The 27,943-nt window shown below is 44.8% G+C and overlaps 1 protein-coding gene across 2 annotated transcripts; it reads left to right on the top strand.

The window, feature by feature from the left end:
• LOC149871308 (acyl-CoA (8-3)-desaturase-like) lies at window positions 1–27,038 on the top strand. Of its 2 annotated transcripts, XM_090032290.1 has the most exons (12): window positions 1–297; window positions 9,525–9,635; window positions 10,110–10,307; window positions 14,159–14,260; window positions 14,487–14,615; window positions 18,930–18,987; window positions 19,484–19,560; window positions 20,039–20,136; window positions 20,545–20,641; window positions 21,435–21,514; window positions 21,708–21,833; window positions 26,157–27,038. In XM_090032290.1, the coding sequence occupies exons 1-12, from the start codon at window positions 70–72 to the stop codon at window positions 26,206–26,208; spliced, it is 1,356 nt and encodes a 451-aa protein (XP_089888416.1). In that variant the 5' UTR covers window positions 1–69; the 3' UTR covers window positions 26,209–27,038. The 2 variants fall into 2 exon arrangements, with proteins under 2 accessions (XP_089888416.1, XP_089888415.1); XM_090032289.1 differs by lacking the exons at window positions 20,039–20,136; window positions 20,545–20,641.
• Window positions 27,039–27,943: the final 905 nt, after the last annotated feature.

Genomic DNA, 27,943 nt, shown 5'->3' with positions numbered 1-27,943 from the left:
ATCAGGGCAATGTGGCAGCAGATCTGGGAACAGGACATCTGAGTGTGAAGAGTGTAGCCAGCAGTGAAGATGCCACCACATTCTGGCCCCTCAATAATTATATCAGAGCCTGTTCCAGATTTTCCCCAACTTTTTACTTGGGAGGAGATTGCAGTCCATACTGGCCAGGGCTGTGGGACCTCAGGGCAGGACCGGTGGCTGGTAATTGACAGGAAAGTCTATGATGTCAGCAAGTTCTACCTGGTGCACCCTGGAGGCAAGAGGATGATCAGCCATTATGCAGGGCAAGATGCTACGGTAAGACTTGCAAATAGGAAGCAGCACAACTGGATGGTGTTTTATCAGCTACAATACAGAGCAGGATGGCATGATGAGACCTGTGGGAGGGTATCTGAGGTTTTCGGCAGTATGCTTGGCTGCCTGACAGAGTGACATAGTTAACAAAAGAGAAGGAGAACAGCGAAGAAGTCAACATCCAGAGAGGTAGTGCAAGTTATTATTTAGGATAAAGGACCTAGGGAAGACACAAGATCCTAGGGCAGATTATGAAGGCAGAGGCATTATTTTGAACCGGTGGGCAAAGCTGGAGAAGTGTTAAAGGCAGAGATATTTCAAAGACATGCATGAAGGGAAAGGCTGGGAACATGGAGGAGGAATGAGCTAAGGAACAACAAATAACCATGAAAAATTCTCCATATTTAAAATAAATCTGCTGGGAATTTCTTTTGGTATCTTTGGAGCTTATTTTCTATGAATGAACTTACAGGGATGTTCAGAGAAAAGCTTGAGAAAAGCTCACAGCTTATTTGCAGAATGTTATATTTGCTGTTGTAGTTGTGTGTATTCTCCCTAGAAATGCAGTCTGTATTAGAGCATAATCTTGAGAGATGAAAGAGCCAGATTTAATTCCCTGCCCCGACAGGTATTTTCTGTGACCCTCAGCAAATCTCACAGCTTCTCTGTGCCTCAGATATCCATTGGTAAAATGTAGATGGTACTTCCACAGGAAAGCTTAAACAAAGTGGACAGCTTATTTGCAGAATGCTATAGTTACTGTTGTAGTCATGTATAGTCACCCTAGAAATGTGGTCTGCACTAGCGCATTAGCTTGAGATCTGGAAAAGCCAGATTTCATTTCTGCCTTGACACAGAAATTTTCTGTGACCCTCAGCAAATCTCATAGGCTTTCTGTGCTTTAGTTATCCATCAGTGAAATGTGGATAGTACTTCCCACCTCACAGAGTGCTTGAGAACAAAACATTAAAATTATGAAGTGTTTAGAATCAAGCTTATAGGGATCTTATACATTTCTATGAAACTTGTAACATTTATAAGGAAGTGGGACAACTTTTCCAACAGGGAAACCATGCAGTGTCTAGAAATGAATCACTCCAAACTTCACCTTTAAGGTCCTCCTGAGGGCTACCTTACCCTTATTTCCAACTTCAGTTGACTCTTTAATTGAATTGTCTCCTGTCTACTATCACCTCATCTATATCTGAAACATTGCTATGTACTGTTGTTTTTTCTTCTACAATAGCAACAGAAGCCTATCTCCTTTGCTCTGTACTCACCAAAGAACCCCTAGTTGGTGCCATGGTCACTTCCTACTAGTTGGCTCTAACCTACTGTAATGAAATTAAGAATGCTTTTTCATCTTTTGTTCCATGAAGATTAGCACATCAGTTCCCAGGCTTTTATGGGGAGTACAAATCTCAGTAGTCCTGCTTATACTTAAGTCTGAGGAATATATGATAATTTCCCTTTCACCTTAGGTCAATGACTTGGGGGGGGGGAAGTAACAAGGGTCCCACAGAAAAGTAAAGAAGAAACAACAACTAGTTGTAGGGGAATATTAGGGCTTGTGTCTGTGTGAGAAGAGCAGAAGAAAAGCATATGGATTGCCTCAAAATCTCCCAACAGGCAAGAAACTATGTTTTGTGTGTTAGGGTTTTCCATTAGTCAACCCCTCCCGCTTCTCTTTGCCTGCCTGTAGCTCCCCAAAGCCTCTCTATTTCTACTTTGCTCTAAAATCTTAGAGCAACTTAGATAGTTTTTGGTTGCGCTGCAGCTGCAGCGAAGACTATGTTCTGCATTTCTGCTTGCTTAGATTCCTTTGGTTTCTCTCGCGGCTGAATTTCCCCAGTTTTGACATACATTAGAACAGCTGTTTACATATGCAGCTTGGCAAGGAATTAACTCTAATAAGCCCCAAATGTCCTGGGAAAAAGGTGTCATTTTTGGTAAGTCACAGGTTCTTCATGGGTACTAAGGGTGAAACAATGCATTTGTATGCCTGTAAAATCCCAGAATAAAAAGGTTCTTCTTTGGGGAAATCAGTCCTCTGTTTTTAGCCTGAGGGTATAGACATTCCTAACACTTAAAACATTTAAAATACAACTTTAAACCGCTGGGACCCTAGATGAGCAGGCACTTTAGGCTGTTTTAAACTTCCCGGAACATTTCAAAAGCACACTGGAAAAATGGAACGCTATTTTAACCTGGTCCCCCTTGCACCAATTTAATGTTATGTGTAGACACCATGCATTTTTGCCTACTGTCTTGTCATTCCTCCAGGCATCCCACACTGCACTGCTCCTAACCCATAGGACCCGGTGCTTAGAACTCATACCAATGTGCATGTGGGCACTTCTGCCCAGGGACAACTGTGAATTGGTTCCCAGTCAGTGACATTCTTGAAATGGTTAAAGTGAGATGTCTGTCTGCACCCTAAATGTTCATCTTTCAGTATGAAGTGAAGTAGGCAACCATTTCCTTTTACTGTCTCATTTCAGTAAATTCAGATAGATGTTTCCCCTTTGCTCTTCCCAGTCCTTCAGTTGTTAATACTGAATTTCTTTTCTACATAGTATGATGCAGTGATTAGATAGTGATGCCTTGAGACATGACAAAAACAGATGCACTCCTATTTGTTCCTGCTTTTTATTGTCTAATAAGAACAAAACCCAGTAAATCTGTGTTTGTAGAGTACATCACTGCAGTTCAGTAAAAATAATAAAGATACCCCATTGAACCTCAGAAATTGTTGTGGTCTGGTAACATTTGAACTGGCAGCATTAGGAAACAGTGAATTTCTCCAAAAGCATGCCAGCTCCACCTACAATGCACCTGTTTCAGTGGAGGGAAGGGTGATCATTTGCAGTTTTATGAGTGCTGAGGGCTGGAGGTGAATAACCCTCTGTTATCACAGGTACACAGAGAAATATATTTTGATATTGCCCCTTAGAAAGAACTGAGGTGGAGCAAGGTCTTTTTGCTCTGAATCCAGTCTGTACCCTGGGAATGAAATAAAATGCAAGACACGTTAGAGAGTATCATTCACTGCCTCATGGTCCCAGTGTGAATTTTTTAATTGGTGTATCTGCCTGCTCAAGACTGTCAGGTTGGCAGTAATGCCAACCTTCATGAAAAATCATGAGACTCCTGATTTCCAAGTCAAATTAACTTTGACTCATGATCTTAAGATTTTGTGATTTTTTGTGTAGAGAGTGCCAAGCTGGTAAGTCTATGGAGGGGAAGGGGAAATGGGAGTGGGAGAGGGAAGGGGGAGGGGGGACAGATCAAGGTCCACGGTGAGGGAGGGAGTGGAGCAGGGGCTGGGGTGAATGGGGCTCCAGGGACAGGGGGAATCATGCAACAGAACTGCAGGTGGCTGTCTGTGCGTGTGTGTCTCTGTCTGTGTGTGTGTGTGTATGCATGTGTCTGTCCCTAACTGCAAAGCCACAGGCCCCCCCCCCCCCACAGCCCTGCTCCTGCCCCTCACTCCTGACCCACAGTACCCCACATCCTACCAGGGTGTGTGGGGGACCCCCACCCCCAGGCTCCAAAGCCTGCACACACACACACATAGACCCCCCACATGTTCAGAAATAATGCCCCCACACACACATACACACACTTCAAAAATAATATCTCATGATTTACATTCCAAATCTCCTTATTTTCAAGAATTTGTCTCATGATTTTTGACCTGTTGGAGTTGGCAATACTAGGTTCAGAATCAGCAGTGAAATGACTGGCCTAAATAGTGGTGGTATTTTTTACTACTTGAGCACTCACTCTCTTCCCTTTGCCTTCAGTAAAAGCATAGAAATTGCTATATTCTCAGAACTGTCAAGGTTACAACATAAACGTGAGCAGAAAATATACGGTTTCATTCTGGATGAGAAATAACATGCATATTTGGAACTAGCTGCTAGAATTGCTGCCAGAAAAGTTTGTTGCTAAGACTCCTTTGAAGAGTCAATATGTTCTAAAAGCAGGCACGCCTCATTAGAGTGAGTGGCATTAAGCAGGCTTTATGAGGCTGTTTTTGAAGGGGCAGTGACTATAGGAGGCATGGGTGCCACAAGTGGCACGAGCAGCCTTCATGTGTGGCATGCAATAAAACAGGGAAGGAACAGAAAGCAAAGTGTCAGAGAGAGAAGCAGAGCAGGAGATCAGGCAGGTAGCACAGGGCTAGGAGTAGAATGCAAAATAGCAGACCAGACAAGGGAAGGGGATCAAAGTGGCACTCTGGGAGGGTGCATGGCTAGCTCTGTGGCATCCTTGCTCCCTCTGGTGACCTGGGAAGGCTTGTTTGAGATGAGCTTTTAAAACACTCTGCAAAGATTCATCTGTGCAGAGGAATAACTGGACCCATACTGGTGGCAGTGCATGGGGAAGCAGCTGCAGCAGGTCAGCAGCACTGAAGCTGCTATTTTGTGCCCTGCCCAACCAAGTTGATGCCCAGGGCCAGTGCCCCAGTTGCCCTCTTTTAGTTGTCCTATGGCATGTGTGAATTGTGACTTGGCACTGTCTTGTTCAAGTCTTTGATTTCTGAGTTTGAAAGAGATGGGTATTTTGTTATGTAAAACTCATGTTCTAAGAAGTGAGCACAGAATGAGGGAATGGAATAAATTGGAGATGTTCAGAGAAAGACAGCTTCCCACCTGAGAAGCCTTCCTCATAGTGCAAAACTAAGAAGTCCAAGTTAATTAATTGAACTAGAAGAAGATTGAGGTGTGGCGTGATCACAATGTGCAAGTGCCAACCTGTAGAGAATTTTTATACTGAATGAGGGCTCTTAAGGCTTTAAATGAGTCAATCAAGAGAAGCTGAAGTTAAATAAGTTCAGACAGGTAATAGGTACAAATTTTACCAGTGAGGGTAATTACTGACTGAATTAATTTAAAAGGGCTTTTGTGGATTCTTGGTCTTTTGAGATCTGTATATCAGGGTTTGAATTACACTCCAACTCTTGGCGGTGGGGAGGGTCTGCAGTGTGAGGGCGGGTGCAGGAAGGAACCACCGCCACCACTGCCGCTGCCACCTGAGCTGCTTAGTTTCTTGTGGGATGAGCTTTCATCTCTTATGGGGGAGGCTTTTGTCTATTATAGGGGGGCTCAGCTCCCCCATAATTTGAATCCTGTGCATATCAATAGTGAGTGGATCTCCAAAAGATTGGGTTAAGCTGAGCCAGCAATTACAAGTAGGTGCAGGAATTGCTGGAAGCATCCTATGGTTACTGGTATGAAAGTGATGAAACTAGGTGATTCTAGAGAGAACTAGGTTCCTTCTCACCTTAAAACCTGTGAAAAATATTGCCTGAAAGGGAACAATCTTGAATCTTGAACAGGAACAATACCATGTGGAAAAAAAGAAAGGTACTGAGGGTTGTGCAAAATAAAACGGAATACTAAAGGCACACATTGAAAGGGGGTGAAAGAAATGAAGAAACTGAATGGGGAAGGAGTTTGGGATGAACTGGAGTTGGAGGAGTGCAAAAAACAGACAGACAGAAAGTATAGTTCTAGCAAGAAAGAGCAACCCAAATGTTAACCAGAGTCATTTCAGTAAAGATTGGGATGAATCTGGGGATACTGGGTGCATCTACATATGCAGTTAATGCACATGAATAAACTACAGAAGTTATAGTTCTGGAGTTTTTTGCTCCTGGGCATGCTGAGAGATGTGGGTGTTTTAGCATGGGGCTGCACCCTCATGCCCCACCAGCCCCACCCTGCTGCACATGGAGCCCTGTTGGAGCAGCCCTGGGTGGGCAGGGAACTGGGGCTGCTCCGCAGCAACCTCCCAAGCAGCTTGCCAGCCCAAGGATGGTCTGACTTGGCTCATGGTACTGCGGAGGGGCTGGCTAGGGCATGAGGGTGCTCCAGTGTGGGGTTGGTTGGCAGGCAGTCCCTGCACTAAAGCACACTGATGCCCCAGTCAGCCTTGTTACTGTCTACATATGTGCTGCGGTGAATGAAACAAGACTCCCAGAGGCTGCTACTTGTGTTTAGCTGGACTACTTTGTGGTGGCATTTATTAGTCTACTGTGACCCTATAGGGTTGCACATGTAGATAGTAATATTCTACTGCAGAGCTAATTAGTCAGATCTGAAGTAAATGTCTTGCGTAGATGCACCCAGTGTAGCTCAACAAGGTTGGAAAAAGCCACTTGCCTACCATTTCCAAACTAAGAAGATTTAATCTGAGCAAGTGCAACACCTGTGTACAATACCCTAAGCAAATCACTTACCTGAATTTACTGTATTGTTTTGCATATCACATGCACTCTCTCTGAAAATTAGCAGCCCAAATTGGAGTGCATGCCTCAAGTGAGGAAACTGATTTCTGCACCTGAATGGAGGCAGGGGAATGCTGAAATGATGTCATAAGGCAAGACTCAGCACGACTCAGCTAGATCATAACCCTCTGGTTGCATGGAGCAAGAGGGCACACCATCAGCACCATTACCTCTCCCCTGCTGCAGAGCTGATACCTACAGGTTTACCCCTTTCACAGCCAGTGCCAAATGGGCAGTTGTTGTTGACAAAGAAGAGGGAGTGATACTGATGATAGGAATGCCCCTGCTCCAGGGTTCAACTCTAGCTGAGCTGGTGCCCTGCACAGATGCTCTGGAAATTGTTTGTCTTCCTTCTGTCTTCCCAAAACAAGGAGTGTGCCTTATTTAGTGGTGTGGGATATGTTAATAAATATAGTAATTACAGTGCTTACATTTCTGAGAATAGGTGAGAAAGAGACCTTCATTCTGGTAACCCTGCAGTAATAGCTTTATAATATAGTCATGTAGGTGTACTGAGTATTATACAGGCAAGTTAAAAAACAAGGTTCTTGCTCCTTAGCAGCTATCCTCTAAGGCAGTAGTTCTTACACTTTTTAAATTCAAAGAACCTCTAGTTCAACTTGAGGCATCCATCATTAGACTTGAGGCACCCCTTGGAAAATGCCAGTTTTTACTTTTCATTCATTTTTGACAAAAGAAAAAGAATAGAGCAATTCTTTGGTTACAAGAAATTCAGATAAACTATAACAGATCTGAAGGTTTTGACATTATGGATTCCTATTTGAAATCCCCAGGTTTATTTATGAATCATGTTCACACACCTAACAATAGGAATATTGACACACATGAATGGGTCTAAAGGCCATGGCACCCTGGGAGAGAATTAATGGTCTAAGGACTTAATCCAGTTCCCACAGAAAGGACACTCAGGGTGACAGTCTTTTCTTTACTATCTGCCCAGTTGTCTAGAATTTGTCATCTACATGGTTGTCTAGGGGACAAAAATGCCATTTATGTACAGCTTGGAATTGTACCCTGGCCACTTAATCCAGCATGCATGGACGATTACATATGTACTCAGACTTGGCATAGTCCCTGGAAACAAAATGGGAGAGACTCTTTTCCTTCAAATAGCTACATGGCTAAAGTACTCATTTGGGAAGCTGGAGGTCCTCTGTTCACCCTCCCCCACCTCATCCTGAGGAGTTAAGTGATTACATTTCTCTGGTTTTCCATACAGCGAGCTATGCACTGTACCACAGCCATATTCCAATTCGTTTTCCAGTGCTTTTTTCAAAGCTGTTCCCCTGGACAGCCATGAGTGGAAGATTTGTGGGGCCTAGCTAAAATGTATAAGCCAACAGGTATACATTGGTCAGCAATGTAAGTGCTGGACCGAAGGAAAGGAGTTCCAGGTTCTAGCAAGGTGCTTATTTCCAGTAAGGCAGAAACTTACCCCAGTGTTACTTTCCACCCATTTTTTTTCAGTGGCTATATTAGTAACTCAGCTTCAGAATGAGCACTGAGAAAGCACTAGCAAGTAGCTGACCTATGGCCTGGTGGTTGGGATCCTACGTTAGGAATCCAGAGGCACCCAGGCTCAGATCCCTTTTGGGGAAGAAGGGAAGGGACTACAATCCCAGACTCCCGGGTGACTGCACTACCTCCAGAGGTGTGCAATAAGAATTAGGTGACCTGTCAATATATCCCTGTCATCTGTTCACCCAACACAGGATGTAAAGCAGAATAGTGATGGCATATCTTTCTTTCCACATTCCTAGTTTATAGAAGTTATGTCTCTATTGGGTTGCAGGCCTCTCTGTTTGTCTGCTTCGTGTTTTACAGATGGAGGAATAATGGTTGGACATGGGTTTGGAACTGTTAGAGGAAAACTTGCCATTGAGTTTGTCTCTGGTTGTAAGAAGGACTAGCTTTGTGATTATTCATATCTGTTGAAGGAACAGACAAAGAGAAGGACATGTCCCTCATATCATGAGGGCCAGTCATGAATAGGGATTGGAATATCAGGACCTCACCCCTGGATTCTGTTTTCTGCCATGGATAGGGAGTCCCCATAGGGATGTGTTCACTGAAAATTGTCTTGCTAAGGGTGTGGTTATATTATACCTTAAGTGGATTTTTCATGGTGATTAGAAAAAGTAGTAATAGTCCTGCCCTGGAGATCAGGGTGAATGTGACATACTTCGGGGAGAAAGAGAGGGGGAAGGCCAAGAGGAAGGTGAGTTCAAAGTATGAGTTACTGGTTGCTTATCAGAAGTAACCCCTTTATGGTTATTTTTATCTCCTGTGGGAGCAGGCAAAGGGTGGAACACATCTTTCACATTGTTAAGGCTGGCCCTGAACATTGATCAGAATATCAGGAGCAAGATCGTGGAGTGTATTTGACAACAGAGAGAAACACCCAAATGAAACTTGTCTCGCTGTGTGTGCAGCTAAGTTATACCAGTAGTAACTTCATTTTGAAATTCGTCCATAAGAGGAGCAATTCTAGCCAGGAAGTTGTGATGTATAACAGTGAGTTAGTCCCTGATAGTCTGAATGGGCTACCATCCCCTGAGCAGTTGCAGATTGTCGTGGGAACTTTTGGGTACACTGCATCAGTACATGGGGACAGAGGAAAATTGCACCACCACAAGCTCCTCAAAAACTCTGGTGAAGAACGCCCATTGTAGAGCAATGGTATTGACCTCAGAAAGAAGTCTCTACCATCGAAATTGCAATGGAGATTCTTGGTTGATGATCATCTTCTGCCTCAGTTATTACGATCCGTGCCTTCTTCATTGTCTTGTTCAAGTTGAGGATCTCTTAGTATCCTTGAGGAGAGTCTTTCTGTGTAATAAAGCAGATGACACCCAATAATAGAGGGCCACGCGGAACAGGTCTACATCTTCTCTTTCTCATCTGTCTTTCTCAGGATGCCTTTGTTGCTTTCCACAATGATAAGGCGCTGGTGAAAAAATACTTGAAACCACTGCTGATCGGGGAGTTGGCACCAGATCAACCTATCTCTGAGCCCAATAAAAATGTGAGTACCTGGAGAACCAGATGTGGGATGGGATGAGGACTCCTATGTTGGAAAATGAAAAATGAAATGGACTGGTGGCAAGACTCAACAAACTGTGCATCCAGCATTGCATCACAGATAGGAGGGCTGAGAAGCCCACCGGGGGAGGTAATGCAGGCACAGATCTTGGGTTCAACCTCCCCTGGGGTTGTGGGCATGTCACATGGTCCACCCCATGTCACTGGGACCACACTCAGAACCCCTCACTGTCATATTCTCCAGGATCAAACAGTTACTGTATATAGCAAAGGTTGTCAATCGTTGTATTTCCCCTTTGTCACAGAAATGCCTGTTAAGGGAAGGGATAACAAAGTGTCTCCTCTTGCTCTGGAGGCTGTTTTGTAACTCCAGAGATTGCTTTTCTGCACAGTATGCAGTATTAATGCGGTAATGTATTACTGCAACATTAATGCAGTAATGTTTTGTTATCCACAGAAACTTCTGGTAGAGGACTTCCGCGAGCTGCGGGCCACTGTTGAGAGGATGGGACTTCTGCAGCCTAAACACTTCTTTTTCTTCCTGATTTTCCTGCACATCCTGGTACTGGATGCTGCTTCCTGGCTCACTGTGTGGTACTTTGGTTCATCCTTAGTGCCCTTCCTTGTTGGTGTGGCACTGTTTACTACTGCACAGGTAAACTACCCAACCCAGCAAAACAGCTGAGGTTATTTTTTTCTTTGTCATGCATTAGATAGTTTTGTTCCAGCCACCCCGACCTGTAGTTTCTTCTGTTTAAGCCCTATAACCTTTCTGGTAGCAATCAGGTACCTTCTTCATTGGGTTTCTGTTAACATTGGTTAAGTGGGCATATAAAGCAATGTCTTAGAAGTATTTGGAAGGGGAGTTTGAAGAACTCATTTTCTCTATGGTCATATTTTCCTGCCTGATGAAAGGTAGGGAACATTACATGACTGATGGATGTCCTAGCCTTCTTTTCACAGCCCATGATTCTGGGAAGGAGTGCAGAAATGCTGAGCGTAGGGAGCTTGGATCTCAGTCTTCCATGTAGGCTTCAGTGGGAACCTGAAGGGCTAGGTGGCATGAAGTGCTGCATGAAGTAAATCTGTTTCATGAATTGAATGGGAAATACGTTTTTGAGGAAGCAGAGCTGGTGCTGACAGCCCAAGTCCACCCTCACTCCAGTCCACTAGACACCTGTCTTGCTGTATCAGAATTGGGGCTGTCCTTCTCTGACTTCTTGTTTCTGAAACTCAACACATATTCTCAAGCCAAGACTTCTATCTGTTGTTATAGGAACAATGAATTTACTAGAGCTCAGGACTTGTTATTACCAGGGATCCTGGTTTTCTATTATAAAAATTGCATATTCTCTGATAAAGCCCCCAAAATCCATTATTAAAATGAAAAGTCCCCTGCAGCCCCCCGAGCCCTGCTGGTGCCTCTCACTGCCCCCACAAAAGCTCCCTGCCCTACTCATGCCTCTTGCCCCCACCCACAGTCCCTGCCCTGCTGGAGGGGGCTTTCAGCTGCCAGAGCTATGGGGTCAGGGACCCAAGTCTGCAGCTCCCTGCCCCCAACAGCAGGCAGCTGCAGCAGAAGCATCATGGAACCAGATCTATCACTGCTGCTGCCTGCTTGGGTGGGGGCAGGGCCAGCTTCTGTCTCCCCACAGCCCTGCCTTGCTCCCCAGCCATGACCTGCAACCCCCCAGCCCTGCCAGAGGGGCCCTCAGCCCCCTGCAAGCCCCACTTGCCTCAGGTTCCAGAAGCAAAGAGTGAAGCTGAGTTGAGCAGAGCTGTGGCTGACTGAGCACCTCAAGGCCTGCCCTTCCCTCTCCTCCTCCTCCTCCAGGCAGAGCTGGGGGTTTCCTGCCCTGCTTGCAAACAGCTCTTGCAGGCTGGAACTCAACCACCCTGCAGAGCTGTTTGCAAAAGCAGGGAATCTGTGGGTTTCTCTGCTAAAAGGAGAAATTCACATTTTCTCTGATAGAAAGGGGAAATCCATGGTTTTCTCCATTTTTCTGTGGGTTAAATGGAAAACCAGGATCCCTGGTTATTACTAAAAGACCTGTATTTTCCTCTGGTCTCCAGCTGATTCCTTTGGAATTACTAATATGCAGAGGGAACAGCACACTTCTGGCTTTTAGAAATGCAACTAACTGCCTTTTTTGCTTTGCTGCTGTTTGAGAATAAGTTCTTTCTATCTATCTATCTATCTATCTATCTATCTATCTCAGAATGACAGTAGGGTCCTTAGGGCAGATATAAAGTAGGAGTTAACTGATAAAATTTTTTTGGCTGATATTGATGGCCAATTGTTGACCAGCCATATTGGTTGATACCGATCTCATTGAGGATATGCAGCCTGGCAGCTTAGAGAGCAGCATCTGGCTGGTAAGTCTGTGAGGGTAAAGGGACATGGGGGAGAGAAGACGTGTAGCAGGGAAGATCAAGGCACCCACAATGAAGCAGGAAGTGGGGCAGGGGCAGGTGCTGCCCATATGGATGGGATGGGCCATTGGAGGGAGCCATGGCTTGTTGTGGGGGGGGGGGGGGACACACAAGGGAGGGGACAGCTCCAGCCACTGCACGCACCCCTGGAGCAGGCATGGGGGGCACATGCCCCCTGGATCTGTGTGCGGCGTGAGGGCTGGGCACTGTGGGATGGTAGGGCTGGACCCATGCTGTGCTTCAGGTGGGTGGTGGTGGTGCTGGGGAGAGGGGCTATGGGGTGGGCTATAGCCTAAAATTTGCCATAGCTTTCCTGTAGCTCCCTCTCCTAGTGCTGCCACCATCTGCCCTGCCCCACACACCCTGAATGCAGCCAAGACCCAGCCACCCCTCTGGGAAGAGCCTGGTGCAGCCTTGTCCCCAAGCACACAGTGGACAGCCTGCTCTTGCCCTGTGCACAGATCTGGGGAGCACATGTACCCCATCCCTCCCTTGGGGGTGCGTGCAGAGGCTGGAGCTGCCCTCTAACTCCCTGCCCCTGTGCCCCCAGATGAACCATGGCTCTGTCCTGTGCCCCGCCCTGTCTGGGCAGCACCTGCTTCTGCTCCAGCCCCAGCCCCAGCCTCAGCCCCACTCCCTCCCTCACCATGGGGGCCTCGATCTGTTCTCCCCATGCCCCTTCACTTCCCCCACCCTTTACCCCCAACAAACTTACTGGTCAGACACTGCTCTCCATGTTGCCGGGCTACATTCCTGGCCAAGTATATTCTGTGGCTGTGTGCATGCACATGGCATTCATCAGCAACATTATCAGCCATATCATCCAAGAAAAGCTGATTGCCAATAATATAAATTTTCCTTTTATCGGTGCCAATATGATATGGACCAATGTATCAGTGCAGCTGTAGTATAAAGGTTAATTTTTGCCAATAGGTGGACCTAGGATTTTGAAAAGGGGGGTGCAGGTGTTGTGGTACATCATCATATAACACAATGTGTATTTTTTCCCAGTTGAAAAGAAACTTTACTAATGTATTACAGGACTAGGGCTAAATTATTCTATTTTAGAGCCATGCAAGCACAAATGCAACTATGTCTGGTGGAAGTTGGGTGGGACTTACTGCCAGCCCCAGAGTGGGCAGGGACCTGGTTCCAGAGGAGTGCATCTGTTACCCCAACCTGGCCACAGAGAAAACGACTACCTGTGCCCCAATACCTGGATCCCCCAGGCACTCCACCATGGTCCCAAATTGTCCCTCACTGCCCTTTGTACCTTGTGCCACCTAAAATACCTCTTGACTCCACTCCACCACTTCACATATCCTCTATGCTCAGCCCCATCCATTGTGCCTCAAGCTCCATCAGATACCTCCATCCTGCACATGCCCCATTGAGTCCTACCCTGTGCCATGACTTCCTTCATGAACTGAATAGACCCTGCGCAGACACATCCCTTCCCCACCACAACCCAGCCCCCTTGATCCCTCACCATCTCCCTTACATTGCCCCACTTAGCCCTCACCTGCCCTTCTGAGCACCCAGACCTCACTATGATCTCTCACACCCCTGAACCTTCCTCACCCACAATTCCTTTTGCTCCCAGCCCCCTACTTATACCTCATTTCAGCCTCACAGGTCACACCCCCCATTAACCCCACACCCCTTCTGCCCCTCACCTTCCCTACCCTCCTAATGCCCCAGCCCCTCCTCACCCTAAATCCTTCTAGTCCACAGCACTTTCCAAAAGTTCCTTGGTGCCATAACCCCGCAACCAGCCCCGCATTCCCCAGGAGCCCCATCCCCTTAGAATCCCTCCCAAACAGTTCCCTCTGTCCCTCACAGCCCCTGATCATGGGGCAGGACACAGCTGTAACTGTACTTCCATCCACTTTCCCTTACTACACACCATCCTCACAGTGTGCCCATAGCTTCCCACTCCCAGGATCTGCCACTGTATTTGTTTTTATAAAATGGGATGGCACTGCACTGACAGAACAGAAAGAGAGGGGTTCCTTTATGGGTTTCCATATGATATTGCTAAAGCTGTTTCTCAGTGATTATTTTTTCTTCCAGATCCAGATGTCTTGGTTCCAACATGATTTGGGGCACTTTTCAGTCTTCAGGGAGACAAAATGGAACCGTTTGCTTCATATATTTCTAATGGGTGTTGTGAAGGTAAGTGTTGATCCTAGGAATGATTCCTGGAGCTGACCAGGATTGTTTAGTATATGGAGCATACCCATAAATTTAGGCACCATCTTTTCTAAGAATCTTCATTCTAAATGCAACAGAAAAGGGAATGTGTTGCATGTTTCTTGGATGAACAGATAAATGGCCAAGTGATTAAAGTAATTTTTAATAGCAATGTGCTTTGAATCTTCTGGCTTTGACCTTCCTTCAGGGAGCACCAGCCAGCTGGTGGAATCACCTGCACAACCAACATCATGCCAAGCCCAACTGCTTCCGCAAGGACCCTGATCTCAACATGCATCCTCTCTTTTTTTCCTTGGGCAAGACACTCTCTGTGGAGGTGAGTTGGTGGAAGTTTGAAAAAACTCAGTATATTCAGAAAAATCTATTAGTAAAAAGGTCTTAGGCCATAAAGCTGTTGGATGGAGATTCACTATTTAGCTTGGTTCTCCTCTCCTGGCAGACATCAATCTGTTTGAAACACTTAGCAATGAAAGTTTATTCTTTGAGATCAGAGCCCCTCATGCACATTTCCAGGGGAAGCTGTTACCAGATTTGCCCATCACTTTGGGGTGTGCTCATTTATTAGGGGTACATTTCTGGGGTCTCTATAAGTCTATCAATGTGCTGCTTGTGTTACTTGTGTGTCTATACGGAGCTGTATCTCTCCTTTCTGCAAGTCCTCACCCCCAGTGGATCTATCTTGCAGGACTCAGGTTCAATGGGTCTGGGTTCCTCCAACCATCGGATCAGTCAAACACATATACATACATACACACACAGATTAACAGGGAATGCCTGAGCCAGGCTAGACTATTCAGCATTGACAGGCTGACACCCTCATGTGCCTTGAACTCAGTTCATCCCTTATTTCAGCAGGACAATAATAAATGCAGTTAGACACACATACACACACGCTAACAGAATACGTCTGAGCAGGCTGGGTCCAATCAGCACTTTCAGCTGATACCCTTATGCGCTTCAAAACTCAGCACATCCCAATCTCTTGTTACAATGGTCGTAGTAGTAACTCCATCGATGAGCAGACCCCACCGTAATTTTGGACATTACAGGGAACTTTGGCTTAGGTAAAAGAAGCGTTGCTGCAGAGCAAATGGGGAGTTCAAGGGGAAGGAAGAGTAAGTGAGGTTCAGAGAAAAAGTATAGCAACCAGCTTGACCATAAAAGTAATTTATTGCCAGGTATGTGAACTTGTGATGATACCAGTAGTAACAGCCATGTAAGAGAGACAAATAAAAGTTACACTATTACGTAGTTTCAATGAGGTATTTGGGGAAGTCTAGCTCAAGTGTGGTCAGCAACAGTCAAATTTAGAAAACTGTGTCTGGAGTAAGAAAGCAAAAGTCAGGTTCCTGGAGTCAAAGGGAGAGGGAGAAAAAGAGCTGGGGTCAAACTACTCAACAAAGCTTAAACCACTCAAGGTTCCCAGGTGTTTCTTGGAGCTTGCAGACCGGTAGACCCCTCAGCATGGCCAGTGGTGGGATTCCAGGCAGAAAAAGAGTGGAAATGGTGCAGCTTTTGGATCCAAGCACCAAGACAGAAACTTGGGTAGGGGTTTTTGTAGAGAACTAACAATGACTCAACTAACAATGACTCAGGGGAGAACACTAGGTTTGTTTATGGGTAAACATCATATGCTGGATAATAGGAACTGATAACTCCTGGCTATGGGTGGCATTACTCTGAGGGAGCTCACAACAGGAAACCCTCACTATTAGTGGGTTTGGCATTCGCGGTTTCAGATATTCACAAATGCCAAACCTGCAACCTAAATTCACTTAAAGGAGATCCTTGGGAGCTCTGCGCTTGCTGCTGCCAGACTCCTGCTGCCACCACTGGGCTCCTGCCACTGCACTCCCGCTGTTGCCAGAGCAGCTGTGTCCCCCCCAGCCACTGGGGGCACTGCACTCATAAACATGGATGGCATTCATGAGTGCAGTACCTGATTCACGGATTTCACCATTTGTGGGGCCTACGAGAACATATCTCCTGCAGATGGTGAGGGTCTCCTGTACAGACAGGAATATTCAGTGTTTTGGATACCAATAAAAAAGTAATTACTAGAATTGGTCTGATAAATGCTGAACTTGGTCTATGCAGACATGGCTTGATTAGCATTTGGAGCAGAGATCTCCCATCATGCAGTGCTCCCCTGCTTCTCTGGTCCCAGAATCCAGTGCAGTCCTTGGCTTGGAATCTCTGTTCTCCATCCCGAATTCTAATGAAGGTGCTTTCCTGTTAATTTCCATATAAATGAGTGCAGGGGAGTTGCTTCACTCCTATCACCCTTGTCTGGAGGGGTTTAGGTGTGTCTCCCACTGCATCTTCATTGTCTTTTGTAAGTCCTTCCTCTAATCAGCCTTTGTTCAGGCAGAGGCGGGGAGGGGGTGAATCCTTTGTGAGTCAGACAGGTGACATACTGTTCCAGGGTTCCCCAAGAACACAGAGCTGAGAGGTAACAAAGCCCATGAATTGGATCCCTCCTTGAGCAGTAGGATTTGTATTACTGCAGCGTAGGATCTAATACTGGTGCAAGTTGTCACTTCATCCCTAGCTGCTTGGACACATTTCCTTGTAGTTCCTTACAAGTGTGCAAGTGGTTTCTTGCTTTAACACTTCAGGGACAGTACAGCAGGTAAGCTGGAAACCCAGTCTTTCTTAGCAAATAATTTTTTTAAACACAAACCCTTTAATCTCATAAAAGCACAAAAGGCTCATGGATTGGTGGTGAAGAAAAATGACCTTGAAGGCAGGTTTTATGGTATCATATCAGCCCATTTGTTTAATACTAGGGCCAGAGTGTCTCCCCTGCCTTCTTTATCCTAGCAACATCTACTTAGAAGAGCAGTGCAGACCACATAGGATGCCCCACAGATAATACAGGCATCTATTTATGTCATCTACATCACACAAGCTATATGCTATGTGCTATTAATTTCTATATGAGAGACATGAACTCAAACAAACAAAGCCTGCCTCTTATTTCATTTGCAACACTGTGGGTGCATCTACACAAGACACTTTACTGAACATTAGATTAATGTAATGCACCATAAAACATCAGTGTCTACATGTGTGCAGGACTCACTGCACAGCAAATTACAGTTTGGTACCAAGAAATACAGGTGCTAGATTAATGGCGCATTAGCTCCTGCATAGTGGCAGATGTGTAGACATTGACTGGGAAAATTTGCTCCCTGTGAGCTCAGGCAGCAGGGGCCCCTCTGCTGCCTGGCTAAGCCCCAATGTGGGGGAAGCTGTGCCAGCTGTGAGGGCAGCTGTCTCTGTGCTACATGGGGACTGAGACATGTCCTGATCCCCATGTAGCCAGGAGAGCTGTCCAGCAGCTGGGACTACTGTGTTCCAACCATGCGGAGATCAAGTTGGGACCAAATCTCCATGTGGCTGGGAGAGCTGTCTCAAGGAATACAAAGACTATATTTGCAAACAGTGTTGATCATACGTTGACATATCTTCCTTCAACAGAATTACTAAGAAACAAATGGATTGTTGTTCTTAATGGGGTCTTCCCTACTCTCTGCTGTCAAATTTATTTGCATGTATATATGCCAGCTGGGTTTTTCAGTACTTGATTAAAATGGTAGCCTCTTAGGGCAACATTCTATTTCCCTTTGTCCATCCATCTGGATATTTTCTAGTCATCTACTCAGCGGTTTTATTTAGCCCATGCTGTATATGGTGGCTACATAAGCCTGTGTGCATAGACTGAACATGTAACATAAGGCCATGTACTGTACTGGTCAGGCATGCATTCAGTGGTGGTGGGTGTGCGTGTGCATGCATGTGTGCACATGTGCATGCACACACCCCTGTGCCTGAGTCCCAGAAAAATGATGGGGTGTGCAGAATCCTTGTTTGTTGTAGATGCACTTTCTGAGTGGTTAGTACACTGGCTTAGGAAACTGGTGACCTTTGCTTTAGGTACCCTCCTTGAGCAGTGGGTTTCAATTGGTCTCTTTCTGACTTCCTAGCACAGTGCTTTAAGTACCATGCCATGAGTCAAGCATTAGCTAAAGTTTGTTGTTCCTTTTGAGGCTAAGTGACTTGGTCCTGCATATTTGCATTTTGGCTGCTTAGGAGGCCAGCTTCACTAGGAGTGCTGGAGTGTGTCCATGCTGTTTTGTGGTAGTTAGAATACTGTAGGTTCAAATCCACTCTGCGCAAGGGGCTTAGAATTGGGGTTGCCTGTTTTCCGGGTCAGTGCTCTAACCACTCAGCTGCTAAAGCTAGGATTTAAGAATGCTGTTCTGAGGAGTCTAATGCATGATGGTCAGAGGTTTCTAGCCAGCTGATTGTTTTTAACTTTTATATCTAGGTACTCCTCCAGAATGGGAATGAAAATGTTGCCATGCATTTGTATAGTGAGTGCATAGCCAACTTTGCATGTTCAGTCTATGAATTTACACCTATGCTATCACCTTGCAAGGAAAGTACAGTTGTTACCTGCAAGTGCCAAAAATGACTCTTATGCAGCTAGGAAGCTGCCACTTAGGTACACAAAGGAAATAGTTTTCCACATGTATTTCTATCCAAGTTCTTCAGAGTCTCCTCAATATAAGGAGTTCAAAGTTGCTCACAGACACTAACAGTTGTTACTCCTCTCATTTTGTAGCTGGGAAAGAAAAAGAAGAAATTCATGCCTTACAACCATCAGCACAAGTACTTCAGCTGTGAGTGTCTCGAGCTTCCTGCAGTACCATGGGGCCTTCTCTCAGAAGTGACTACAGCTTTCCATCCCTAAGCTTATACCTTTCAAGGGCCAGACAAAGGATGTTTCTTTCAATGTTGCAGCCTACTGGGCTGTGATCATTAAGCTTAAGAAAGCTTGCAGGGGGTCAGCATTGCCAGCTGGGTTTTACCAGGTAAAAATGAGGTATATCGTGATAGAAAGAGTGAATATTATATATATATATATATATATGGGGGAGGGAGGTAAAGAGAATGAAGAATGGTTAAAGGAAAGAGTAAAGAAGGAGGTTGAGATAGGAAGAAGGATATAAAGGAAGAAAAAGGATAAAAGAAAAAGAGATATGGATGAAATTACCCTTGTCCCTGTGCTATTCTGTAAATCCCTAAGCAGTATGGGACCATCCTTTCTTCTAGTTCTATGGGATGTATAAACTTGTGAAATTGTTATAATCTTCCTGTTCTTGTTATCTCCTTCAGTTTTGGCTCCACTTGTACTAATTCCCTTCTTCCAGCTGACTGTAATCCACTTTACAAGCAAGCGGAAAAAGTGGCTTGTAAGTATTGAAACTATAGTGTGCAAAATGTAGTCACAGTGTCCCCTCAAAAACTAGATCTGTCACTGATGTATATGCAAGGTGTTTCTGGGGACTTTGTTTCAATTGATTGGCTCTGTTTCCAAAGAGCCAGGAGAAAACAGCTTTTACATTCTCAACCTCTTCCATTAATGTCTCCCTAGGCAAAGTAAAAATGACAGACGAAGGCTGCCGAATGTATAGATAGACATGGATTTATAGGCCTGAATGTTGGGGCTTGCCTCCTGCTGATGCAGGGGAAAAAGTTGGGACTATGGGAGAATTTTCTGGGGGTCAGATTCATGTTGGTACAGAAAGATGGAGTGGAGCTTCAGGTTACATGCAAGAAGCATCTCAGGGGGAAAAAAAGGTGCCACGCTGCCTGGTATAGAAAGGAGAATGGGTATGCACTGCTATAAACTGCCCAGTGAATGAGGCCTTCTTTCCTTCTGCTTGGCAGGAACTGTTCTTGATTGTCACCTTCAACATCCGAATTTGCCTCATGTACACACCTTTAATGGGATTTCAGAGTACTGTGGTATACTACTGGTTGGCCAGGTACCTAGAGTTATCTTAGCTGATTGTCAAGTCCATGCTTCTTATCAGTATTGCCATATTTAGCATGGGGAAAAAATAATTATATATAACTACTAATACAAATTGTTGATTTAAGTCAACCATAGTCAAGAAAAAATGAGCTGGGAATCTGTGAGGGCCTCTAATAAATATGCAGTACTGATCAAAAAGAGAAAATACTGCACTACAAAGTATTTTTTTATATAGTCAGTCTAAACCCTCCTGTGAGTTTGGATGGACAGACTCGTTATCAGATTATTACCTATTTGGTCTTTAGGATCTACTAGAATAATCAATGGTATTGGCATGCAGCAAAGTGAATCTCTTAATGAACATTTTGGAACAGACTGAAGGTGATGACTGTGTGTGTATGTATATTTGCCTACCCAGGTACCTAGAGAGCCATTGGTTTGTCTGGGTTTCACAAATGAACCACATCCCAATGAACATTGATTATGATAAAAATGATGACTGGGTATCTACACAGGTAATAACTTCTCCACTCCTGGGAATTATTTGGACTGCACTTGTGTATTCCAGTAGTCATAACCTCATGTTGCAATATAGACTGAAAATCATAAAGGGCATGCAAGTTTACATGCTAGTAGCAGCAATTCCTTGAAAGAACAAGTTTGAAAATAGGATATTTTTAAGTGATAAAACCTTTGGAAAAATTTCCTCAACTGTTTTCCTTAATTAATACATAATATAGCTTCTTATGCTAGTTTTTAGTTTCTCTCCTTGTCTTGGATGAGGAATAGCGAATAGATCCAGTTTTAATGGAAACATTTAAAAACATGACTATTTTATCTTTGTATAGAATCCACACAAGGGGATCATACAGCTTTAAATTCTCTTTTTTCAAATACCTATAGTTATACTACCACAATAAAAAAATTTGTGTAGTCAAGCCTTTCCCACAACAAGTTGTTTGTGCTTTTGCTGTAAAGGCAAAAGAGTCCAGAAAAAAAACCTTGTGTGATTCCTCAGTTTGCATCTCTTTTCTCCATCCATTTGAGAGGTAAGAGGAGAACTTCTTTAGGGAGTATAAGAGACAGATATGTGGAGGAGCAATATGGGCAATAATCATCCCATATTGCAACATGCTATTTTCACACAGACCTTGCTCCCCTGTTCAGAACAATGATGGCTATGATTCTCAATGTCATTGAGCCATTTCAAGCTACAGCAAAATACAGTTGTAAGGCTGATGTTCAGTTATTCTTCAATTCAGAAAGATAAGCAGAACATGCATTTAAAAAAATTGTTTTCCTGTCCAGCTCCAGGCAACATGCAATGTGAACCAATCCTGGTTCAATGACTGGTTCACTGGCCACCTGAACTTCCAAATCGAACACCAGTGAGTATGGGTAGGGGGACAGGAGTGGGAATAATCAGAAGATACCTAAGTGTAAGATCCTTCAGTGTCCATGAGAGGCCAAAACCATAAAAAAAACAAATCAGTTTGGTATCATGAAGTGGGAGGGATTCTTTTGGGATACTGAGTCAGGGGTAGTAAAATCTTGGTAGACATGTCTCTCTTTCTTCCACAGCCTTTTCCCCACAATGCCTCGACACAACTACTGGAAGGTGGCCCCCTTGGTGGAATCCCTCTGTGCTAAGCATGGCGTTGAGTACAAATCCAAGCGTTTACTCACTGCCTTTGTAGACATTTTACGGTATGTATCAAGAAAAAGAATAGTTTTGCATAGTAGTGCACAAGTTGGCATAGGCTGCAGTAGAAGAGAAGCTTAGGAGTTGATTAGAGAGACAGACAGATCAGCCTAACCATATAAGATGCAGGTGGGATTCAGGTGCTCAGGACATTAGTAACTATGTCATGGAGCTTTTCACCTTGTGTCATCTACTCAAAACCTTCTCTTCTTATCAATCCCTTCCAAATTCTGCAAATATTAGTAAATGCCTGAAATGGCTGCCTGCTCTATAAGGAAAATGAATCTCAGCTCCCTCTCATATCCTATATGGTGAAGCCTGTGTAAATAACTTAGTATAAAATGTGCCCTTTCTGGAATTGCCTTGGTACATACTGGGTGCATCTACGCATTTATTAATGCACAGTAGTTACTGAACATTTAATTTAGTACTTGCTTAATGAAGTACTAACTAAATGTTCAGTAACTATAGTTATTGCACAGTTGCGCCAACAGTCACTTTTTTAGTGACACTACTGTGCAGTAGCCTAATAATATTGTGCAGCAGCATATTAGTGCTGTTTGTGCCGTGACACACTTCTGTGCAGTATTATTAGGCTACTGCACATTAAGTGTCTTGTGTTGATGTGCCCCCTGAGATCACACACAACTAGTTAGTAAAAGGTGATGCTAATGGATTGTAAGGTGCTGAAGCAGACATATCAGCTCAACATTCATATAAAACAAAACATATTTTAAAAACATGGATTTCAGCTGTCCCTTTATATAATGTTCATTGTCTATTTTAATATTAAAGCCTTTGTATAACTTTGTCAAGAGTGCCTAAATGATGTTAGTGCCCAAGTCACAATTTCAAGAGTGCCCTAAGCACTTATGAGCCAATGTGTCATTGAAAAAAAAAATTAGTGGGACTCTAGTTCCAAGGACACTTAGGGTTATTTGTACTTTTTCTCTTTAGGCTTTAGGTTGTGTATGAACTCTTTGCAGGTTTAGTAACCTGGCAACAGTCATCAAGGATTTAGGTTATTGGAGGGAGAAATCATGTAGTCTCTGGATAAAATATAATTAATTCAAAACTATACCTCTAAGAAGATACAAAAGATTAAGAGCTAACATCCCCAAAGGGAAAAATAAGAAAATATGCTTATCTGTTATTAGTTTCTTTTTAAAGCTTTGGTTTCCTGCAATTGACCAAGACTTTCTGTATTTTAAACCAAACTTTTAAATGAAATTAAAACTGGTAGGGGGAAAAAAGCAACGTTAAAAAAGTATGGAAAATAAATAGGACATACTCTTAATGATTTGTTTAATCAACTGATCTTTCATTTTTATTTAAATAAATTTCCTGGATTTTTTTTAATTTTAGGATTATATAAGAATGATATATATTAATAAGAAAAGAATTTGAAAAACAGAGTATGGTCAATTGGAAAAATAACCTAGAACCTATGACTATATTTGATTCATCAAAACTGGGACTGCTAAAATAAAAAGTATTCTGTAAACATATCAAAGCCCTGAGACATTAAATACAGTTTCCAGAGGTAGAGGGCAAACATGGACAGAAAGCAAAGAGTAGAACTACAAAGGGAACTGAATACTGTCATGGGGTACTCCACACTTTTTTTCAAATACTCTGCTCTAATGGCAGTCTGCTTCATTCTCATCTGCCTGCTTTGATGTTAATAGATATATATAGTGCAGGAGGCTGCCCTTATCTTAGTATAATGACCACCTGAATTGCTTTAATTAAACACCCTCCTCCCCCATCCCAGGAGAACCTGTAAAGATGGCCTAAGAGAATTAAATTTATAGTGCCATGAAACTGCCAAATTGAAAATAGAATATGTATTTTTTATTTGGTTTTCCTGGAAAAAAACCAAACCAAACCAAACCACAGAAACAAAAACTTGCATCCTCCAAAAACAAAAACACACGTTAGTTTCCAGGATGCTTCACAAAAAATGTATATTTGAAATAAGTGAAAGGCATATTTCCTGGACCATCTTGGCTCCAACTTCAGTAATATTTGAAATCAGGTCCTCCTTCCAAGAAAATCAGTTTTTGCTTGTTCCATTTCAACCAGGTATAGGTAAAAGTATTAAAATGAACATTTTAATCATCTGATACTTGCTTACTAATGGTTTCTGATACTTACTTTCAACACTACCTTGACTTTAAGCAAGACCACAGTTCACAGTAGTTTCACTACTTCCAGTAGCTCCAGTATTAAAGTTAAACAAATGATGGCCAAGAGGGTGAGGGCCCATGTCTTGTAGCAGAGAATCACATCAGTTTGATCTGGCTTGCCCAATATCTGTATAGATTGCATACTTCAGCAGGACCTTTCAGTGCTTTTATCTAATAGCTGATTCAATCAACTATCATAATGGCAGAAGACCAGGGCTAATGGGCCTTAGCCCCCCAAACATGGGGCAGAGGTAGCAATGGGTAGGGCCGCAGGGCTGCCCAGCTTTGGGCTCTGGGCGGCTGCAGCAGGGGGGAGGGGCATGTACAGACACAGGCATGCAGCAACAGCAGACCAGCTGTGTGTAGAGCACTGCCCACCACAGCAGGTAAGTCGTCATGGAGAAGGGACATGTGGGGGCAGGAGCTGGGGTAAATGGGGCCCCAGGGCTGGGGCTGGGGCAGGTCGTGGGATGCTCAGAGCCCAGGCAGCTTATCCAGGGCTGCGGGGAGGATCCCACCACTGTGCGCACCCTGGGGGCCCAGGGGGCATATGTCCCTTGGATTTATGTGTGGGGCAGAGGCAGACTGCCACCATGGGCTGGACTCTGTGTCCCACTGCCACTACCCTGGGAGCAGCGTGATGCTATGTGCCTGCTGCATGCTGACTTTTCTGTGTCCCCTGCTCACCCAGTGGTGGCAGGCACATGGTGTCGACCCACTCCTGAGGCAGTGGCAGCGGGGCACAGAGCTTATCTTACAGTGGCAGCCCGCTTCTGTGCTGTGCATAAGTCTGGGGGGCACGGGCCTCCCAGGCCTCCACCAGGATGTATACAGTGGCAGCAGCCTCCCTGTGCCCTGGACAAACTGCCCAGGCTCCAAGCATCCCATGACTGGCCCCAGCCCCAGCCCCAGGGCCCCATTCACCCCAGGCCCTGTCCTTGCCCCTCCCCCTGCCACCACTCCCTCCCTCACTGTGGGGGCCTTGATCTGCCCTCCCATGCCACTTCCCCATGACAGATTTACCTGCTGGGGGGCTGCACTCATCCCCCCAATAATATTTTCTTCCTCTGCATATGTCAGCTATAAAAGTGCCACAAAGCTCTGCTGAAGCACATGATCTATACATATGTTGGGCAAACTGGATCAAACTGACATGATGTCTCTTCTAGCAGGGGGGCTTGGCAGTACTGGTGGATTGTTGTCCAGGCAGGGATAAGCCTGAGCCTGCACTTCTCTGCTTATCTCCATATAACTCGCTTATCTCCTCACATCTTGAGGTACCCAGCAAAGGATCTTGAGGTACCCTGGGGAGCCCCATCATCCTGGTTGAGAATCACTGCTCTACTCTCATTCCCTACCTTATCCCAACTATACCTTCTGTTTCTTTTTCTTTTGACTAACTGAGTAGCTTGACTGCCCCTCTGTCTACCTGTCTGTTGGTGCAATCAACTCCAACCCACCCCTTGGCTCAGTATTTTGACATTCATTTTTTCAGGGAAACTATGACCGATCCCCAAAGAAGTTTTTCTTCCTTTCTGTCCCTTAAACCCCGTTTTCCTTTCTACTCCATTTCTCATTTTTCCAACTCTGAGGTGTCTTTGCTTCTGGTTCTCAATCCTTCTCTTACCCTGCCTCCCTTTCTAGGAGCGCTTCTTTCATAAAGCTAGTTTGCCATCTCTCTCCCCACATTTTCCATTGAGATCACTAAACAGATTGTCACCTTCTAAAAGTAATGCCATCTTTGTTCTCCCTGCTCAATCCAATTGCCATATTTATCAGGAAGGAATTTTACCCTATGGTCTGACTGGTATGACCTGTAGTGGGGATGCCTTCATCTGAAGTGAGGCATGTGGCTTCCACCTGGGGTCACTTGATCATATATTAATGACTTTTATAGAAGCAGGATGCTGGCTGCCATGGTTCCCCTGCTCTACATGAGGCAGGTTAAGGTGCTGTGTCTTGTGTTGTGTCTGGGTTGAAGGTAGTTTTCCCAAAAAATTTAGGTTATGGCTTTGTATGGGATAGTTTGGGTAAGGACGATACTGCCTTAGGCAGAGAGTTGGACTAGATGACCTATGGACAGCCCTCCCAGCCCTACTTCTCTCTAATTGGACTCTTTCTCTCTTTCTGCCCCTGCAGCTCCCTGAAGGATTATGGGGAACTCTGGCTTGAGGCCTATCTGCATGGATAAGAACTACAGCTCTTCACAGGGAATCATTTTAATGTGTTGCTGCTACAAAGACCCTGAACAGACTGTTGGAGAGCATAATGGACTGAGAGATAAATGGGCCTTGATTAATGGACTGGGGACTTGGATAAGCCTAATTTTAGTATGACTAGAGGGTTTAAATATATTTTGTCTTATTCTGAATGTGTTTCTCCATTTGCTGCTTTTGCAGCTCTGGAACTGGATGAACTTCTGGAACATTTGGACTGAACCTGGATGAAAAGGCATTTTAGGAATGGGAAGAGCAGTCTCTTTCTCTGCTGAGATGTTACTGTGCATGTGGGAATGAGATCAGCTCATCTCTTTCCTTATGTGTAATTTTTTGAAGAAACCTTAAGTCTCTCTGATTTGATAAGCAATGGAAATAGTGCAGGGGAAATCTAACTTCAGAAAATAAGGAGAAAATAAGGTGGGGAGTGTGGCGGGCCAGTAGGGGGCGCTCGTGCGTTGAGTTGCCCACCTCCCTGCGCCCGACCACATGCCAGGCTCCAAATGCCTCCCTAGGGGCACCTTATGTCCGGCCTGACCCCTTCCTGGAGCACATACGCTAGTCTGGGGGTAACATCGCCGTCACCACCCTGAGAAGAGACTGTCTCGGCCCTGTGTCCTCGGGGAAACACAGGCCTAAGAGTCCTACGAGTACTCGACCCGGTACAGGCACTTGGGGCACTTCCCCGAGTCAAGGGGGCAAAAAGTAAAGTTCTCTTTAGTCTGCAGATCTAACGGGTCTCTTAGGCATAATTTAGATCCACCCCTCAATAAGTCTTCCACACCAGTCACAAAGGAAGACTTTATTGGTTACAAGGGGAGGGTGAAAATAGGGTACAAGTTTGAGCAATATTCTAGAAATCCTAAAGAGCAAACAGTGTGGCTGAGGTAGCCTTTTGATCACGCGTCTGAGTTACTGCCAGCTAGATATCTAATCAGATCTTCAGTAGCTTACTCACACGCATCTTCCAGAGGCTGGTGAAGTTTACCCTCTGGAGGCAGGCGGTTTCTAACTCGTGAGTTTGGGGGAGAGAGCCAATTTTAGATGGTAAAGCTCCTCTGTGTCCCCCGCATGGCTGCTGCTTCACCTCATGGCCGAAGAGCCCGCCTCCTTGCCCGTCCTAACCTATATAGACCCTGTGACCTCATTCACCTGGTCCAGTGGAGGTTAGTCCCAGTTGGCTGTTACCCAACCAATTTGAAATACATTATCTGTTACCGGGCAGATTCCAGCTCCCCAGGTAGATGCCCCTCACCCAGGTGGCTGATGCCAGTCACATAGGCAGAGGGAGCCGGTCCCCCCTCCCTCAGGAATGCAGCCAGCTAAAGTTATGTAAAGAGACCAGCCTGAGGTGTGAATCCTTTGTGCTGGCCCATCTAATCACGTTGTCACAGGGCAGAGATTTTGGGGAGAAACCAAGGTGGCTTTCTGCCACACTTCCCCCCCACCTTTATAAAGCTTGGATCCGTAGCTTCACAGAGGTATGGAGACAAGTGTGCTAGTTTGGAGGGGTCACCTTCCACCCCTAAAGAGAAATTACACACCACATAATACTGATCCTCACAATAAAACATATAAAACATAATAGCACATTCAGGAACTTCCCCACCCGAGCGCTCTCAAGTAGGTCTGTGTCCATCCAACCCACTACTCAGAGTCCTTTCATGACAGGGCATCTGCTCTCACATTCTGACTTCCCTTGATGTGCTC

Source organism: Crocodylus siamensis, chromosome 2, assembly GCF_052110815.1.
Source record: "Crocodylus siamensis isolate JL-2025a chromosome 2, ASM5211081v1, whole genome shotgun sequence".
NCBI lineage: Eukaryota > Metazoa > Chordata > Crocodylia > Crocodylidae > Crocodylus > Crocodylus siamensis.
This window is presented reverse-complemented; position numbering and strand designations above follow the sequence as displayed.

Bases quoted from the DNA above. Each gene is read 5' to 3' on its own strand.
- LOC149871308 (XM_090032290.1), top strand. From the start codon at position 70: ATGCCACCACATTCTGGCCCCTCAATAATTATATCAGAGCCTGTTCCA. The intron at 20,137-20,544 runs GTACCTAGAGTT...TTGCCTACCCAG, and splicing joins GTATACTACTGGTTGGCCAG to GTACCTAGAGAGCCATTGGT. The intron at 21,515-21,707 runs GTGAGTATGGGT...TTTCTTCCACAG, and splicing joins AACTTCCAAATCGAACACCA to CCTTTTCCCCACAATGCCTC.